General features: G+C 50.6%; 1 protein-coding gene across 1 annotated transcript in view; it reads left to right on the forward strand.

Moving 5' to 3' along the window:
• The window catches only part of LOC139239075 (neuronal PAS domain-containing protein 3-like), a 304,556-nt gene that overhangs the window by 167,537 nt on the left and 118,493 nt on the right, over window positions 1-18,526 (forward strand). Inside the window, exon 4 of the mRNA XM_070867588.1 lies at window positions 13,434-13,523. Coding sequence (XP_070723689.1) covers window positions 13,434-13,523 — 90 coding nt within the window. The remainder of the gene's footprint in view (window positions 1-13,433; window positions 13,524-18,526) is intronic.

Here is an 18,526-nt window from a genome sequence, read left to right on the forward strand (position 1 = left end):
AGATTAATGAAGATCCTTGCTCACAGATTTGCATTCCAAATAAGGGTTCTCAGAATAAGGGCACGGCCATTTAGGACTTAGATGAGAAGAAACTGCTTCACTCAGAGGGTGGTGAATCTTTGGAATTCCCTACCCCAGAGGGCTGTGGAGGCTCAGTCTTTGAGAGTATATTGAAAAAGAAAGAAAGACTTGGATTTATATAGCGCCTTTCACAACCAATGACCATCTCAAAGCGCTTCACAACCAATGAAATACTTTGGGAGTGTAGTCACTGTTGTAATGTGGGAAACGCAGCAGCCAATTTGCGCGCAGTAAGCTCCCACATACAGCAATATGATAATGAGCAGATAATCTGTTTCTTCCTTGTTATTGTTGATTGAGGGATAAATATTGGCCCAGGACACCGGGGATAACTCCCCTGCTCTTCTTTGAAATAGTGCCATGGAATCTTTTACGTCCACCTGAGAGAGCAGACGGGGCCTCGGTTTAACATCTCATCCAAAAGACGGCACCTCCGACAGTGTGGCACTCCCTCAGCACTGCACTGGGAGTGTCGGCCTAGATTTTTGTGTGCTCAAGTCCCTGGAGTGGGACTTGAACCCACAACCATTCAAGACAGAGACCGATGAATTTTTGGGAATCAAGGGCTATGAGGACAGTGCAGGAAAGTGGAGTTGAGGTAGAAGATCAGCCATGATCTCATTGAATGGCGGCGTAGGCTCGAGGGGCCAAATGGCCGACTCCTGCTCCTAACTCTTATGTTCTTATGTTCTTAAAGGCTCAGGAGCCAGTCCCTGACACCCTTGGCACTCAAAGAGTTAGAATAATTATACACCTATATCATTTTAATTACCTACCTCACGCAAAGTGTGGAATATGCGAGCGTTGGTGTTGGCCATAACTCTCTCTCGACACTGTTCCTCTTGAAGTGTCAGGTCAACCCACTCCCACTGGTAGGACATAAATCATCTCCCGCAGCATCTTACTACCTGCCTGCTCTCTATTTAATACTTACCAGATGGTGACTGCTTCTGCCAACATACTGTGTGGAGCAAAAAGGTCTCAACACTGTAACTCTTCAGTGATCCCACATTCCTTTGGGTTAGAAATGGATAAACTTCGGGAATACCCTTTGGCCGTGCCCTCAGTTGCCTGGGCCCTAAGCTCCGGAATTCCCTCCCTAGACCTCTCCGCCTCTCTCTTTCATAAGAACATAAGAAATAGGAGCATGAGTCGGCCATTCGGCCCCTCGAGTCTGCTCCGCCATTCAATAAGATCATGGTTGATCTGATCATGGACTCAGCTCCACTTCCCCGCCCACTCCCCATAACCCTTATCGCTCAGAAATCTGTCTATCTCCGCCTTAAATATATTCAGCAGAGCAGGTCTCCAGTCGTCTTGGTTAATCCTTGCCACTGGACCAAGGCCTAGCTCTGTCAAGCCCGTGTGGTGGCTGGTGTGCATCAGCCACTCACAGGCATCTTCCACCCTTCAGGATGTAGTTCGGGATCCGGAATATTAGGTCCTTCATTGAAATGCCTGTGGACTCATCCCTTTTAGGCGTGGAAGCGGCTCATCCTTGTTTCGAGGGACTGCCTATGATAATGAAATATATTCAATGACCCAGCCTCCACAGCTCTCTGGGGCAGAGCATTCCACAGATTTACAACCGTCTGAGAGAAGAAATTTCTCCTCATCTCAGTTTTAAATGGGCGGCTCCTTATTCTAAGACTATGTCCCCTAGTTTTAGTTTCCTCCTTTAAGACGCTCCTTAAAACCTACGTATTTGACCATCTGCCCTAATATCTCCTTTCGTGGCTCGGTGTCAAATTTTGTCTGATTTCTCCCCTGCCACGAGTCTTGGGATGCTTCACTGCTTTAAAGGCGCTATATAAATGCAAGTTGTTATCCTGAATCAATTGCCACTAATTCCACATTCAAACAGCTTCTCAGCTCAGATATATATTTATCCTCAAGTGTGATGCCTGAAATGTGATGGTGACGTTTCCAGGGAGTGCGTGTGCTGTACAATGTGCATTTATATAGCGCCTTTAACGTAGTCAGCCATCCCAAGGCGATTCACAGGAGCGTTATCAAACAGAATTTGACAGCAAGCCACATCATCATCATCATAGGCGATCCCTCGAAGCGAGGATGACTTGCTTCCACGCCAAAAAAGGATGAGTTCACAGGTGTTTCAATGAAGGACCTAATATTCCGGATCCCGAACTACATCCTGAAGAGTGGAAGATGCCTGTGTGTGGATTTTTTTAACGTGGGGTAGCCACCACACGGGCTTGACAGAGCTAGGTCTTGGTCCAGTGGCAAGGCTTAACCAACACGACTGGAGACCAGCTCTGCTGCACGGCCCTAGCGCGCACACATATCGCAGTGTGGGCTGGTCCATGCTGTCCCTGGGCCCTCGCCTCTCCTGGGCCCCGATCACACCGCTCCACAATCTCTCGCCGTTCCATCGCCCCAACCTCGCCACTCCTGCTGTACCTGCCCGCGCTGCAGTCAGCCACCTGGATTTGGGCGATGTCTTCCCTCTTCCCAGCCGTCGCACGCACATTGCTCCCTCTAATGGCCCCGGCCTGCCGATGGTCTTGCAGGCCGGGACCATGCCACATAAGGAGACATTAGCACAGCTGACCAACAGCTTGTTCAAGGAGGTAGGTTTAAAGGAGCAGCTTGAAGGAGAAGAGAGAGAGGCAGAGAGGTTTAGGGAGGGAGTTCCAGAGCTTCGCACCTATGCAGCTGAATCCACAAGGCATTTAATTTATATTATTTGAATGTTATAGATATATAAAGGTTGGGAGAACTGTTTTCATGCAAAAGGTTATTGGGATGCCTAGCAAGTTACTGCAAAGGGGCTTTTGAGGCTAAGTCACCACAGCATTTAAACGGACATTAGTCATGCAAAGGGTGGAGTGCTTTGGATGGATGAGTTAAGATGGATCAAATGGCCTTACTCATTAATAATCACTTGTGGGACAGGGAAAGAGAAGGGAAATGGGTTTTGGAGCGAGAACAGGGGCTTTGGGCTGAATGGCCTCCTTCAGCATTGCCATTTTCATGCTAAGGTGAACATTTCACCTCCCAGACTGTCTGCATAGGCTGCAGTATAACTCCAGTCTGGTGCCAAGAAAGAAAGACTTGCATTCATATAGCGCCTTTCACGACCAGCGGACGTCCCAAAGCGCTTTACAGCCAATGAAGTACTTTTTGAAGTATAGTCACTGCTGCAATGTAGGAAACGCAACAGCCAATTTGCGCACAGCAAACTCCCACTGTGAGCCGCCTTCTTGAACCGCTGCAGTCCGTGTGGTGAAGGTGCTCCCATAGTGCTGTTAGGGAGGGAGTTCCAGGATTTTGACCCAGCGACGATGAAGGAATGGCCGATATATTTCCAAGTCGGGATGGTGTGTGACTGGGAGGGGAACGTGGAGGTGGTGGTGTTCCCATGCGCCTGCTGCCCTTGTCCTTCTAGGCGGTAGAGGTCGCGGGTTTGGGAGGTGCTGCCGAAGAAGCCTTGGCGAGTTGCTGCAGTGCATCTTGTAGACGGTGCACACTGCAGCCAGGGGGCACCGGTGGTGGAGGGAGTGAGTGTTGAAGGTGGTGGGTAGCGTGCCGATCAAACGGGCTGCTTGGTCCTGGTGTCGAGCTTCTGGAGTGTTGTTGGAGCTGCAACTCATCCAGGCAAGTGGAGAGTGTTCCATCGCACTCCTGACTTGTGCCTTGTAGATGGTGGAGTCGGGAGGTGAGACACTCGCCGCAGAATACCCAGCCTCTGACCTGCAATATAACAAGGATCTGCCGACTGAACATCAGGCCGACAGAGCTCGGTGTGGGGCAGCTGCGGACTAAAGCCACGGTGTCCTGAAGACACGGTGATCCTTCATATAAAATGTGTAGCCTGTGCCCCACAAGTTCACCAATAAAGAAACCTATGGATCTGCCTGTCTGAATGCACGCCCTCTGTGTGCACCCCTCTCACTGTAATTACATCGAATGTGCATCACAGAAACAGGCCCAACTGGCTCGTGCTGGTGTTTATGCTCCACCCGAACACATATAGCGCCATTAACATAGTAAAACGTCCAAAGGCGCTTCACAGGAGCGGTTGTCAAACAAAGTTTGACACCGAACCGCAGAAGGAGGTATCAGGGCAGATGAGCAAAACCTTGGTCAAAGAGGCAGGTTTTAAGGAGCGGAGGAGAGAAAGATGGAGAGGTTCAGAGAGGGAATTCCAGAGCTTAGGGCCTTGGCAGCTGATGGCGCAGCCACCAATGGTGGGGCGATGGAAATCGGGGGATGCTCAAGAGGCCAGAATTGGAGGAGTGCAGAGATCCCGGGGGGGGTTGTAGGGCTGGAGGAGGTCAGAGAGGTAGGGAGGGACGAGACCATGGGGGGATTTGAAAAGCACTGCATGAGTGGCACACATTGCCTCTGCGGCAATCCATACCAACTCATTCATACCAACAGTGCCAGCTGTGGCTCAGTGGACAGCACACTCACCTCTGAGTTAGAAGGTTGTGGTTTCAAGTCCCACTCCAGAGACCTGAGCACGTAAATCTAGGCTGACACTCCCAGTGCAGTGCTCAGGGAGTGCTGCACTGTCAGAGGTGCCGTCTTTTGGATGAGACGTTAAACCGAGGCCCCATCTGCTCTCTCAGGTGGACGTAAAAGATCCCACGGCCACTATTTTGAAGAAGAGCAGGGGAGTTATCCTCAGTGTCCTGGGGCCAATATTTATCCCTCAAATGACATAACAAAAAAAAAAGATTATCTGGTCATTATTACATTGCTGTGTGTGGGAGCTTGCTGTGCGCAAATTGGCTGCCGCGTTTCCCACATTACAACAGTGACTACACTCCAAAAGTGCTTCATTGGCTGTAGGGCACTTTGAGACGTCCGGTGGTTGTGAAAGGCGCTATATGAATGCAAGTCTTTCTTTTCATTCCTGCTGTGAGGCAATCTCTGCATACACTTGTGTTCAGAAACATCGCACAGTGTGAAGAGGGTATTAAGTTCATTTTACTTTCTCTCATTGCGAAGCAGGGCAGCCATTAACACCCACTCTTCTAATTAATCATTCATCTTCATTATATCTGCTAACTGAGAAAACGCTCCAGAGTTGACATTTCCAGTACTCCCTGCGCTGCACGAAGCAGTAAAAGCTTCTTCCCAGCAGGTGGAAAATATCATTTTAGAAGTTTTTACCCGTACAGAAGAAGTGATGAAAAATGGTTCGTGCTGGTACTTGATTCTCAGAGGAGAATTGGGGTGATTTTAACCCTACTCGCCCAGCAGAAATCCGGCGGGCGGGCGGTTAAAATCGCCCTTGTCTCTTATCTGTCCGAAAGCTGCCATGATCGCAATATCGGTGGTTTTAACATGCTCTCCTGAGCGGGCAGCAAGGACAAGCGCCCGGAGCCAACAGGGTCCTTCTTTACATACGGTGTTCTCATCAGTCTGGAGGCCCTGACCCGCGTGAGAACACCAGCGGAGGTGCGGCGGCCTGGGAGCGGCGCGAGCTGGTGCAAGAGGGTGACGGCAGCGAAGAGTGACGTCATCAAGGTCCAGGTCGGTGATTGGAGTGTGGGCAGATACAGCAGGAGCGGATAGAGATTGTGGGGGGATGTGATCGGGGCCCAGGAGAGGCGTGAGTTCGGGGCCAGAGGCCCTGGGGCAGCCCGGACCAGCCCACACTGTGATATGTGCGCGCACTAGGTCCGTGCAGCAGAGCTGGTCTCCAGTCGTCTTGGTTAACCCTAACCACTGGACCAAGACCTAGCTCTGTCAAGCCCGTGTGCTGGCTGGTGTGCAATGGCCACCACACGTTAAAAAATCCACGCACAGGCATCTTCCATCCTTCAGGATCTGGAGTATTAAGTCCTTCATTGAAACATAGATACATAGAAAATAGGTGCAGGAGTAGGCCATTCAGCTCTTCGAGCCTCCACCACCATTCAATAAGATCATGGCTATTCATTTACCTCAATACCCCTTTCTTGCTTTCTCTCTATACCCCTTGATCCCTTTAGCCATAAGGGCCATATCTAACTCCCCCTTGAATATATCCAATGAACTGGCATCAACAACTCTGCGGCAGGAAATTCCACAGGTTAACAATCCTCTGAGTGAAGAAGTTTCTCCTCATCTCAGTCCTAAATGGCTTACCCCTTATCCTTAGACTGTGTCCCCTGGTTCTGGACTTCCCCAACATCGTGACCATTGTTCCTGCATCTAACCTGTCCAGTCCCGTCAGAATTTTATATGTTTCTATGAGATCCCCTCTCATCCTTCTAAACTCCAGTGAATACAGGCCCAGTCGATCCAGTCTCTCCTCATATGTCAGTCCTGCCATCCCGGGAATCAGTCTAGTGAACCCTCGCTGCACTCCCTCAATAGCAAGAACGTCCTTCCTCAGATTAGGAGACAAAATTGAACACAATATTCCAGGTGAGGCCTCACTAAGGCCCTGTACAACTGCAGTAAGACCTCCCTGCTCCTTCTCCTCAAATCCCCGAGCTATGAAGGCCAACATACCATTTGCCTTCTTCACTGCCTGCTGAACCTGCATGCCAACTTTCAATGACTGATGTACAATGACACCCAGGTCTCGCTGCACTTCCCCTTTTCCTAATCTGCTGCTATAATATTCTGCCTTCGTGTTTTTGCCATCAAAGTGGATAACCTCACATTTATCCACATTATATTGCATCTGCCACGCGTTTGCCCACTCACTAACCTGTCCCAGTCACCCTGAAGCCTTTTAGCGTCCTCCTCACAACTCATACTGCCACCCAGCTTAGTGTCATCTGCAAACTTGGAGATATTACACTCAATTCCCTCATCCAAATCATTAATGTATATTGTAAATAGCCGGGGTCCCAGCACTGAGCCCTGCGGTACCCCACTAGTCACTGCCTGCCATTCTGAAAAGGACCTGTTTATCCCGACTCTCTGCTTCCTGTCTGCCAACCAGTTCTCAATCCACGTCAGTACATTACCCCAATCCCATGTGCTTTAATTTTGCACATCAATCTCTTGTGTGGGACCTTGTCAAAAGCCTTTTGAAAGCCCAAATACACCACATCCACTGGTTCTCCCTTGTCCACTCTACCAGTTACATCCTCAAAAAATTCCAGAAGATTTGTCAAGCAGGATTTCCCTTTCATAAATCCATGCTGACTTGGGTCGATCCCATCACTGCTTTCCAAACATCTGTGAACTTATCCTTTTTTGGCATGGAAGCAAGTCATCCTCGTTTCGAGGGACTGTCTATGATGATGATAATCTTTACATATGCGTGTTGCAGCCCGATGACATCATTGAAATCCGACTGCAATTTTAACTCAGGCCTGAGCTGGGAATCCACCTGGAGTTAAAATCAGGGTGTACGTGTCTTGAATTTCCAGTTTGGTTCCTTCTTAAACTGCTCCTTTTTGCCACATCGAGTTGCACAGAACGTACAGCACAGAAACAGGCCATTCGGCCCAACCGGTCCGTGCCGGGGTTTATGCTCCACACAAGCCGCCTCCCACCCCTCTTCATCTCACCCCTATCAGCATATCCTTCTATTCTTTTCTCTCTCATGTGCTTATCTAACTTCCCTTTCGATGCGATTCGCATCAACCATTCCTTGTGAGAGCACATTCCACAATTCAAAAAATTTGTTCTGTCGTGTATGTCAGCACACGACTCTAGTAATGACTCCACGAGGCAGGGTATGATACTTAAACTGTGTAGACCTGTAGTCCTTTATTTGCAGCTCCTGAGTGAGGACAACAAGCTGTGAGTTCCTTTTTATACTGGGTTATGTGCAGGTAACCCTTAGGTCTCCAGCAGCAGCACCCTCTGGTGTACAGGCAAGGTGTGTACAGTGTAAGGGTACATTCAGTGTTGCATAACAGTGTTACAGACATCACACAGTAAACAGGCATGCATACACAACAATACTCCCTCCTAAGCATTTTTCATATCCTTATTGTCATGACCCGGGGAGGTGATCAGTGGTGGGCTATGGGAGGTTGTGGTGAGGGGTGTGTGGTTGCCAGGTGTGACCCCTGTGCTTGAGGCTGGCCTCGTACGTTTCCCCCTCCCTCACACACAAACCAAGTGGGTGTCACTGTTGTGGGATCCCTCGGGGAGGGGTAGCCACGGCAGCAGTGGGTGGTGTATATACACTGTGATGTGGGTAGTTGTGGGGTGGTGCCAGGGCCACAAGACTGAGTGGGCTCCTTGTCCACCAATTGGGATGAAGGTCAGGTCATCCCAGGGTTTGCCAGGGAAGCTGGAGGGTATTGGCCTCATGCTCCTGGTGTTGGCCCTGGTGGCCAGGGGCTGTAGGGCTGGTCTGGCGCAGGTTGCAATTGGTGGTGGCTGGGCTACCCATTGACCACTGTCCCTGTAGTGGGTCTGCTCCCACTGGCTGTGTGTGTGTGTGTGTCCTGAAAGGGGCATCACATTCGTTCCAAAGGTCCAGGCTACATGGTCAGATAACCTGCTGGACCTGGGGGTCTCCCACAGGGGGATTCGATTGGCATCAGCATGGTCCCTGTAGGACCCAATGTCCTTTGTCAGTGTCCTACCGGTATACATGACACCTTGGATCTGATCACACATAGTCGAGCCTGCATTAGACATTCTAGCATTTGCATCACTTTTGGGTGTCCTGGTTTCAACAGACATGCTTACTTACATTAGGCATTTCACATTCTCTATCATTATTGTTAAGCTTAATAAACTTGTTCTTAACCTTATTGACACCTGAATTCATCTCATTAGTCACATTAGTTAAACCACCATCACAATTCGTGGTTGCATTGCATACATTTTCATATTTGCACCCTTTAATTGCATCTTTAGCTTTAAAGTCCTTGTACTCAAATAGTTGAAACTTCCCCTTTAAATTTTTTGGGTTACTGGTCTCCTTTAAGAGAGCCTTCAAATCCGATTGGCCGCTCGGTGTCACGTGATGCTCCTCCATGCTCACTCGTGGCATATTTTGATTTAAAAATTTTCTCCTTGCGGTGCTGCAGCCATTTTCTGCAGGTGGGCCGTGGTGGTCTTTTTTTCCACAGCGCCAGCACGGGGCTAGCCAATTTGCCCCATGTGACGGACTCAGGGTTGTGGGACTCGGGGCAGCATTTCTGCCCTTAGAAGTATCAATGCGATGCACTGCTCTCGTCAGTTTAGAGTCCCTTAGTGCTTCATTTAGGTGGTCGCCAAAGTCGCACAGTGCAGCCAGTCTCCTTAAGTATTCCAATCTTTCTACAAAAGCGTCCCAATCTTCCCCATCGGTAAATTGCTGAAAGATACTGAGATTCGACATGCTGAGCGTGTGGTTCGTAACCTCGTATTCCCGTCGCCAGTTGTAGTGTATGTAGGCACCTTTAGTAATGACTCCACGAGGCAGGGTGTGATACTTAAACTGTGTAGACCTGTAGTCCTTTATTTGCAGCTTCTGAGTGACGACAACAAGCTGTAAGTTCCTTTTTATACTGGGTTACCTGCAGTGTGCAGGCAACCCCTAGGTCTCCACCAGCAGCAGCACCCTCTGGTGTACAGGTAAGGTGTGTACAGTATAAGGGTACATTCAGTGTGGCATAACAGTGTTACAGACATCACACAGTAAACAGGCATACATACACAACACGTTCCTGGGATGTGGGTGTCGCTGGTAAGGCCGGCATTTATTGCCCATCCCTAATTGCCCCTTGAGAAGATGGTGGTGAGCCGCCGCCTTGAACCGCTGCAGTCTGTGTGGTGAAGGTGCTCCCACAGTGCTGTTAGGGAGGCAGTTCCAGGATTTTGACCCAGCGACGATGAAGGAACGGCCGATGTAGTTCCAAGTCAGGATGGTGTGTGACTTGGAGGCTTGTCACGGTGAGGGGTTTCGGTGCAGCCAAATGGAACCCTTTCAATTTCAGAGTGCCACTGGAGTCAGGAAAGTGACAGCAATAGGTGATGAACTGAAGGTTCTCTGGAAACTGTCCAATGTTCATGGAAGTTTACAGCACAGAAGGAGGCCATTCGGTCCATCGTGTGGCTGCCGGCTCTTTGCTACAGCAATCCAAAACTGCTCTGTTGTGTAAACTTGCCTTTATATGCCCTTATGCCCTTAAGAATGTAAGATCGAGGAATTATCTAATCGAGGTGTTTTAAATGATAGAAAGATAGGGCAGATGGAGAGAAACTCTAGTGGAATGAATGAAAAGAAAAAAAAGACTTGCATTTATATAGCGCCTTTCACGACCACCAGACGTCTCAAAGTGCTTTACAGCCAATGAAGTACTTTTGGAGTGTAGTCACTGTTGCAATGTGGGAAACACAGTCAATTTACGCACAGCAAGCTCCCATAACCAGCAATGTGATAATGACCAGAAAAACTGTTGATTGAGGGATAAATAATGGCCCCAGGACAAACTCCCCTGCTCTTCTTCGAAATAGTGGCCGTGGGATTTTTTACGTCCACCTGAGAGAGCAGACAGGGACCTCGGTTTAACGTCTCATCCGAAAGATGGCACCTCCGACAGTGCGGCGCTCCCTCAGCTTGGATTGATGTGCTCAAGTCCCTGGAGTGGGATGTGAACCCACAACCCTCTGACTCCGAGGCGAGAGTGCTGCCCACTGAGCCACGGCTGACATTACGGGCGTGGATCATTAAACAACCAACGGGAGGAGGCTCCATGAATATCCCCATCCTCAGTGATGGTGGAGCCCAGCACGCGGGTACAAAAGACAAAGCTGAAGTGATGCCCACATCCCATGAACAAATTTTTAACAATCTATTCCCTCAGGTGGGGGAATTCAGAGCAAGAGAACGCAATCTTAAAATTAGAGCCAAGCCACGGGTGAAATCAGAAAGCACTTTTTCACACAAAGGGTGGTAGAAATTTGGAACTCTCCTCCCCAAAAAGGCTGTGGATGCTGGGGCATAACTAAAACTTTCAAGACCGAGATCGATAGATTTTTGTTAGGGAGGAGTATCAAGGGGTACGGAGCAACGGGTAAATGGGCTAGAGGTACAGATTAGCATCATCATCATCATAGGCAGTCCCTCCAATCGAGGATGACTTGCTTCTACGTCAAAAAGTTCCCAGGTGTTTCAATCAAGGACCTAATATTCCGGATCCCGAACTACATCCTGAAGGGTGGAAGATGCCTGTGGGTGGATTATTTTAACGTGGGGTGACCGTTGCACACCAGCCACCACACGGGGCTTGACAGAGCGAGGTCTTGGTCCAGTGGCAAGGGTTAACCAGGACGACTGGAGACCAAGCTCTGCTGCACGGACCCAGCGCGCGCCCATATCGCACAGTGTGGGCTGGGCCCGTGCTGCCCCCTGGGCCCTCGCCTCTCCTGGGCCCCGATCACATCCCTCTATGAACTCTTGCCGCTCCTTCGCCCCAACCTCGCCGCTCCTGCTGTACCTGCCCGCACTGCAGTCAGCCGTCGCCCTCCTGCAGCAGCACGCGCTGCTCCCTGCATTGGTATACCGCCGCACGCTGCTCCCTCTAATGGCCCCGGCCTGCTGATGGCGCGGTCCTGGCCTGCAAGGCCCCATCAGCAGGCCGGGGCCATTACAGGGAGCAGCGTACTGCGGCCCGGTCCGGAAATCAGCGCGGGTTCCTATGTGTGAGGGTGGGGGAGTGGGGGGCGGGCAATCAGCACCGGCTGACTGGCGGAAGACAGCATTACTGATCCCTTGAAAAACACATCATCATCATCATCGGCAGTCCCACGAAATTGGGGAAGACTTGTTTCCACTCTAAACGTGAGTTCTCAGGTGACTGAACAGTCCAATACGAGAACCACAGTCCCTGTCACAGGTGGGACAGACAGTGGTTGAGGGAAGGGGTGGGTGGGACTGGTTTGCCGCACGCTCCTTCCGCTGCCTGCGCTTGATTTCTGCACGCTCTCGGCGACGAGACTCGAGGTGCTCAGCGCCCTCCCGGATGCACTTCCTCCACTTAAGGTGGTCTTTGGCCAGGGACTCCCAGGTGTTGGTGGGGATGTTGCACTTTATCAGGGAGGTTTTGAGGGTGTCCTTGAAATGTTTCCTCTGTCCACCTGGGGCTCGCTTGCCGTGTAGGAGTTCCGAGTAGAGCGCTTGCTTTGGGAGTCTTGTGTCGGGCATGCAAACAATGTGGCCTGCCCAACGGAGCTAGTCGAGTGTGGTCAGTGCTTTGATGCTGGGGATGTTGGCCTGACAAACACAGTAGGGGGGGGTGGGATCACCCATCTGACCTACTCACAAAACCACAGCCGGCAACTTGCCTTGACTGGCCATGGCAGTGCCACCTGATCTGACACAAGCTGGCCAGCATGTTCAGCATGATGTCATTGTATGCAGCCGTGCTCAATTGGAACTAATTCAGGCCACACGAGCACGTAAGCTTGGCCAACACTCCAGTGCAGGAGGGAGTGCTGCACTGTCGGAGGTGCCATCCTTTGGAAGAGACGTTAAACTGATGTCTCGCTGTCGCAGTGGCTGTTAAAGAACATAACATAAGAACACAAGAAATAGGAGCAGGAGTCGGCCATTTGGCCCCTCAAACCTGCTCCGCCATTCAGTAAGATCATGGCCGAAGATCCCATTCGACAAAGAGCCAGGCGTTCTCCCCGGGGTCCTGGCCAATGTCTAGCCCTCAACCAACACTGCCGATAACGGACAATTGGTCATTCACCTCATTCCTGTTGGTGAAAGAAAGAACTTGCATTTATATAGTGCCTTTCACGACCTCAGGCCGTCCCAAAACGCTTTACAACCAATAAAGTACTGTCGAAATGTAGTCGCTGTTGTAATGTAGGAAACGCGACAGTCCATTTGCGCACAGCATGCTCCCACAAACAGCATTGTGCTAATGATCAGATAATGTTTTTTTATTGGCGTGGTTGAGGGATAAATATTGGGCCCAAGACTCCGGTGATAACTCCTCTGCTCTTCTTCGAAATAGTGGCCGTGGGATCTTTTACGTCCACCTGAGCGGGACGACGGAGAGTCGATTTAACGTCTCACAGTCGCTGTTTGTGGGAGCTTGCCTGCGGCGTTCCCCACATTACAACAGCGACTACACTCCAAAAGTATTTCATTGGCTGTAAAGCGATTTGGGACGTCCGGTGGTCGTTGAAAGGTGCTATATAAATGCAAGTTGGTGTTGCTGTTGTCTCATCCGAAAGACGGAATCTATTTCGTTCGCGCTGAATTTGAATTGCTAAATTTGCCACAATAATATTTATTGCATCTGAAAGTATTCACTGCATATGTAGCACTTCGAATAATTTCAGAGAGGTGTGATAAAAATGTACGACCTTATTCATGTACCATCTGAACAGATTTAAACTGTGCGATCCAAGTGTGCAAAGGTTATTTATTTTTTTTAAATCAAACGTGTTTAATTTTATTTTTCTTTCTTCTGCAGTCCCTGGACGGGTTTATTTTTGCACTAAATCGGGAAGGAAAATTTTTATACATCTCGGAAACTGTCTCCATCTACCTGGGACTGTCACAGGTAGGTCGAACACTGCCGGTCCGGGTCCTTCTCAGCGCACCAGTCAAACGTTCTCAGCGTGGTAACGCTGGCGTCCTGTGCCCTTCCGTCAGATTCCACGTCCCGCCAACGGGTCTCCCTCAGAGCCGCTGGTGGAAATTCAGAGGTCCTGGCCCAAAAGATCGCTGCTAAAATTAAATAAACCCGGCCCGACATTTGCACAGTTTCATCCGCTGCTGGCGATTCAGAGGGAAATTTGTTCGAGGCACATAGGAGCAGGTTCAGCCCCTCAAACCCATTCCACGAGACAGTGAGATCATGGCTGATCTGTGACCTAACTCCATATATACCCACTGTGTAATGTACGCACCTGTGAGTATGCTCACAGGTTGTTAGAGCTGCTGCATTCCTGTACGAGTTGCTCGTGCACACTCTCCACTTTGCCATCCTTGTCTGCCGTCCGGATGCACCATGGCGCACCATCTTGCCGTCCGGAAGAGGCGGGAGTCCCCATTGGAGTGCACTCTACGCGGAAGTCCTCCCTCTAGTTATTGGGAACTTGGCCTGGAGGGTGTTGCACGGAGCAGTCCCGTGCAATAGGTTTTTAAGTCGCTTCACGGACTCCCAGGCCTCCTCTGCGGGTCTGGAGGAGTCCATATGTATGTGCAATGTCTGAGTTTGCAGCCCTTATTCCAATATTTGAAGGGGCTGCTCCTCAAATTCTGGTTGCACTTCAGTCCCACGCTCCTGATCTTTGGGCACCCGGTGCGGAGGGGAGCGGGCAGGTCGGAAGGCCTCCTCGTGGACTGCTCCTGGGCACGGCCAAGGTGGCCATCAGCCGGTCCAGGCAGCGGGCAGTCGAGGGGGTCGTTCAGCCTGACTGCCTGCCTCTCTTCCATGGTTACATCCGAGCCAGGGGTGTCCCTGGAGATGGAACACACAGTGTCCACCGGTACGCTCGTGGCCTTCCGCGAGAGGTGGGCGCCGCAGGGACTGGAGTGCATTATTTCAACAGGGAACAGAATTTTAATTTGATTTGATTCGACATAGGTTCCCTGAATATTCAATTGTTAATTTATGGTTTTTGGTGCCCTCAAAAGAAAAAGAGGGGCACTTGATTGAAAATTACTTTTAAATTAGTTGTAGAGCTGCTGCATTTTGAGTGGCTTGGGCAGTCACATGATGTTCACACAAAGTCATTTGGTCCACAATGAGGTATGCAGTTGTGAGCCTAGTGGATAAACTGGTAATGTGTCGTGTGATTGTTAAACCTTTTGTTAATAAACCGACTAGTTTGTAATAGCAATAGAATATGAATTCTTAAGCAAAGAACCCATGAAGTCAATACATTCCATAAGAAAAAAATCAGAAACAACAAAGTTCAGTGATTTTTTTGAGAACTAGTGTTATGTGTTGATTGTATAATAAATTGCATTGTCGTCACCCCTGCCTCCAAAACCAACATGGCTTCCTCAAGCAGTTGGAGCAAGATGATCTGTCCAATTTATGGTGCTTGCTGGTCCGTGAACGAGAACCAATGGAGGGATTTCATTGCTGGGTTCTGTGCTGATTATTGTTTGCTCATTGGTGACTTTTGCTGCCTGCTGACTGCCCAGGACTGCTTTTGCTCTGCTCAGATATTCAACTGACTAATTGGTGAACCTAGCAAACAACAACTGGCATTTATATAGCGCCTTTAACTTAGTAAAATGTCCCAAGGCGCTTCATAGGGAGCGGTTATCAAGCAATATTTGACACCGAGCCACATCGGGAGATATTAGGACAGGTGACCGTGAGCTTGGAGAAAGGAGGTAGGTTTTAAGGAGCGTCTTAAAGGAGGAAAGAGAGGTAGAGAGGTTTAGGGAGGAAGTTCCAGAGCTTGGGGCCCAGGCAACAGAAGGCACGGCCACCATTGGTGGAGCGATGGAAATCAGGGATGCACAAGAGGCCAGAATTGGCATGATTAACTCAACAAAACAATGGCCTTGGGTGCCCCATTGACTGTTCCCGACTGTGATATTCCCACCGCCCAACTCCTGATCATGTATCTGACACTTTGTGTGCAGGGTCAGCAGGAACGTACGGTCATTTGGTGAGGATCTAGAGGACGGTAGACACAGAGTGTTGCTGCAGAGAAAAGGGAAGACGTTAGGGCAACTGAGTACCAAACTTGGCAAACGCACCCTCCTCTGATTGCTCCCGCCTGTAGTGCCCAGCGCCAAAGCTCCACTCCCTTGCCAGAGCTGAGTGTTGTCGGATGACTGCAATGGGGTCTATTTGTCCTCCTCTAAACCTTGTGCAAGTGTGGGCACACACAACACATATCTCATACTCACCACACTTACTCACACACACACTCACCACACTTACTCACACACACCTACAGCCACACTCACACACACATACACATACACACGTACTCACACTCACACACTCACTCACACGTACACACAGATACACTCATACACACACTCACCATACGCACACACACCCCACACACACACACACACACACACACACACACATCATAGGCAGTTCCTCAGAATCGAGGAAGACTTGCTTCCACTCTAAAAAAATTAATCCTTAGGTGGCTGAACAGTTCAATACGAGAGCCACAGCTGTCGGCGGGGGGTGGGGGGAGAGATCGCTATGCAGGGGGGGAGAGCTCACTGTGGGGGGGTGGGGAGATCGCTGTCGGGGGTGGGGGGGAGATCGCTGGGGGGGTGGGGGGGGAGATCGCTGTGGGGCGGGGGGAGCTCACTCTGTGAGGGGGAGAGCTCACTGTGCGGGGGTAGGGAGATCGTTGTGGGGGTCGGGGGGGAGATCGCTGTGGGGCGGGGGGAGCTCACTCTGTGAGGGGGAGAGCTCACTGTGCGGGGGTAGGGAGATCGTTGTGGGGGTCGGGGGGGAGATCGCTGGGGGGGTGGGGGGGAGATCGCTGGGGGGGTGGGGGGGGGAGATCGCTGGGGGGGTGGGGGGAGATCGCTGTGGGGGTGGGGGGGAGATCGCTGTGGGGGTGGGGGGGGAGTTCGCTGAGGGGGTGGGAGGGAGATCTCTGTGGGGGTGGGAGAGATCGCGGTGGGGGGGGGAGGGCTCACTGTGGGGGGGGGGAGAGCTCACTCTTTGGGGGGGAGAGCTCACTGTGCGGGGGTGGGGAGATCGCTGTGGGGGTGGGGAGAGATCACTGTGGTGGGGGAGTTCGCTGTGGGAGGGGAGAGATCACTGGTGGGGGGGGGCGGCGAGAGACTGGGGTGAGAGAGACTAATAAAATGTTTATTATAATTTATTAATAAAGGAGTAAATAAGGCTTTTTATAAAATAAGATCACTCTAGTGAACACATGCAATTTCCAGACTCAGCGGTTATACTGCTGTTCAAACTGCATTATTAGTTAACACTACAATCCACTTAAAAATACATCAAACTGTGGAGAATTCTAAAGATCTGTGTAATATCAAACATGCCACACTTCTGTGAAACAATTATACCTGGCAGCCCTGTGTCCATGCCTCCCACTTAAGATCCACTAAAAGCACCTTCTCCTGGACGGTATGCAGTTCCGGCGGTGCGTCATGAAACTTGCATATGTGGGCGGTTCTACCTGGGCGGGCGGTGTTCGCACACGCACACGCACACACTCACTCACTCGCGCACTCACCCTCGCTCGCGCACTCACCCTCGCTCGCGCACTCACCCTTGCTCGCGCATACACTCACACACACACTCTCACACACACACTCTCACACACACTCACACACAACTCATACACACACACAAACAGACTCACACATACACACTCTCTCTCTCTCTCTCTCTCTCTCTCTCATCATCATCATCATAGGCAGTCCATCGGAATCGAGGAAGACTTGCTTCCACTCTTAACATGAGTCCTCAGGTGGCTGAACAGTCCAATACGAGAACCACAGTCCCTGTCACAGGTGGGACAGACAGTGGTAGAGGGAAGAGGTGGGTGGGACTGGTTTGCCGCACGCTCCTTCCGCTGCCTGTGCTTGATTTCTGCACGCTCTCGGCGACGAGACTCGAGGTGCCCAGCACCCTCCCAGATGCACTTCCTCCACTTAGGGCGGTCTTTGGCCAGCGACTCCCAGGTGTCGGTGGGGATGTTGCGCTTTATCAGGGAGGCTTTGAGGGTGTCCCTGTAACGTTTCCTCTGCTCACCTTTGGCTCGTTTGCCGTGAAGGAGTCTCATGTCTGGCATGCTGACAATGTGGCCTGCCCAACGGAGATGATCAAGTGTGGTCAGTGCTTCAATGCTGGGGATGTTGGCCTGGTCGAGGACGCTAATGTTGGTGTGTCTGTCCTCCCAGGGGATTTGCAGAATCTTGCGGAGACATCATTGGTGGCATTTCTCCAGCGCCTTGAGGTGTCTACTGTACATGTTTCATGTCTCTGAGCCGTACAGGAGGGCGGGTATTACTACAGCCCTGTAGACCATGAGCTTGGTGGCAGATTTGAGGGCCTGGTCTTCGAACACTCTTTTCCTCAGGCAGCCGAAGGCTGCACTGGCGCACTGGAGGCGGTGTTGAATCCCGTCGTCAATGTCTGCTCTTGTCAATAAGAGGCTCCCGAGGTATGGGAAATGGTCCACGTTGTCCAGGGCCGCGCTTTGCATCTTGATGATTGAGGGGCAGTGCTGTGCGGCGAGGACAGGCTGATGGAGGACCTTTGTATTACGGATGTTTAGCGTAAGGCCCATGCTTTCGTACGCCTCAGTAAATACGTCGACTATGTCCTGGAGTTCAACTTCTGTATGTGCGCAGACGTAGGAGTCGTCCACTGTAGCTCAGCGACAGAGGTTGTTCTAAAAGGACAAAGAGTGTTAAAAAAACAAGCCTGAAGGCTCTGTGTCTCAATGTGAGGAGTACTCATAATAAGGTGGATGAATTAACTGCACAGATAGCTGTTAACGATATGATGTAATTGGGATTACGGAGACATAGAAACATAGAAACATAGAAAATAGGTGCAGGAGTAGGCCATTCGGCCCTTCGAGCCTGCACCAC

This window comes from Pristiophorus japonicus, chromosome 26 (assembly GCF_044704955.1).
Source record: "Pristiophorus japonicus isolate sPriJap1 chromosome 26, sPriJap1.hap1, whole genome shotgun sequence".
Classification (NCBI taxonomy): Eukaryota; Metazoa; Chordata; class Chondrichthyes; family Pristiophoridae; genus Pristiophorus; species Pristiophorus japonicus.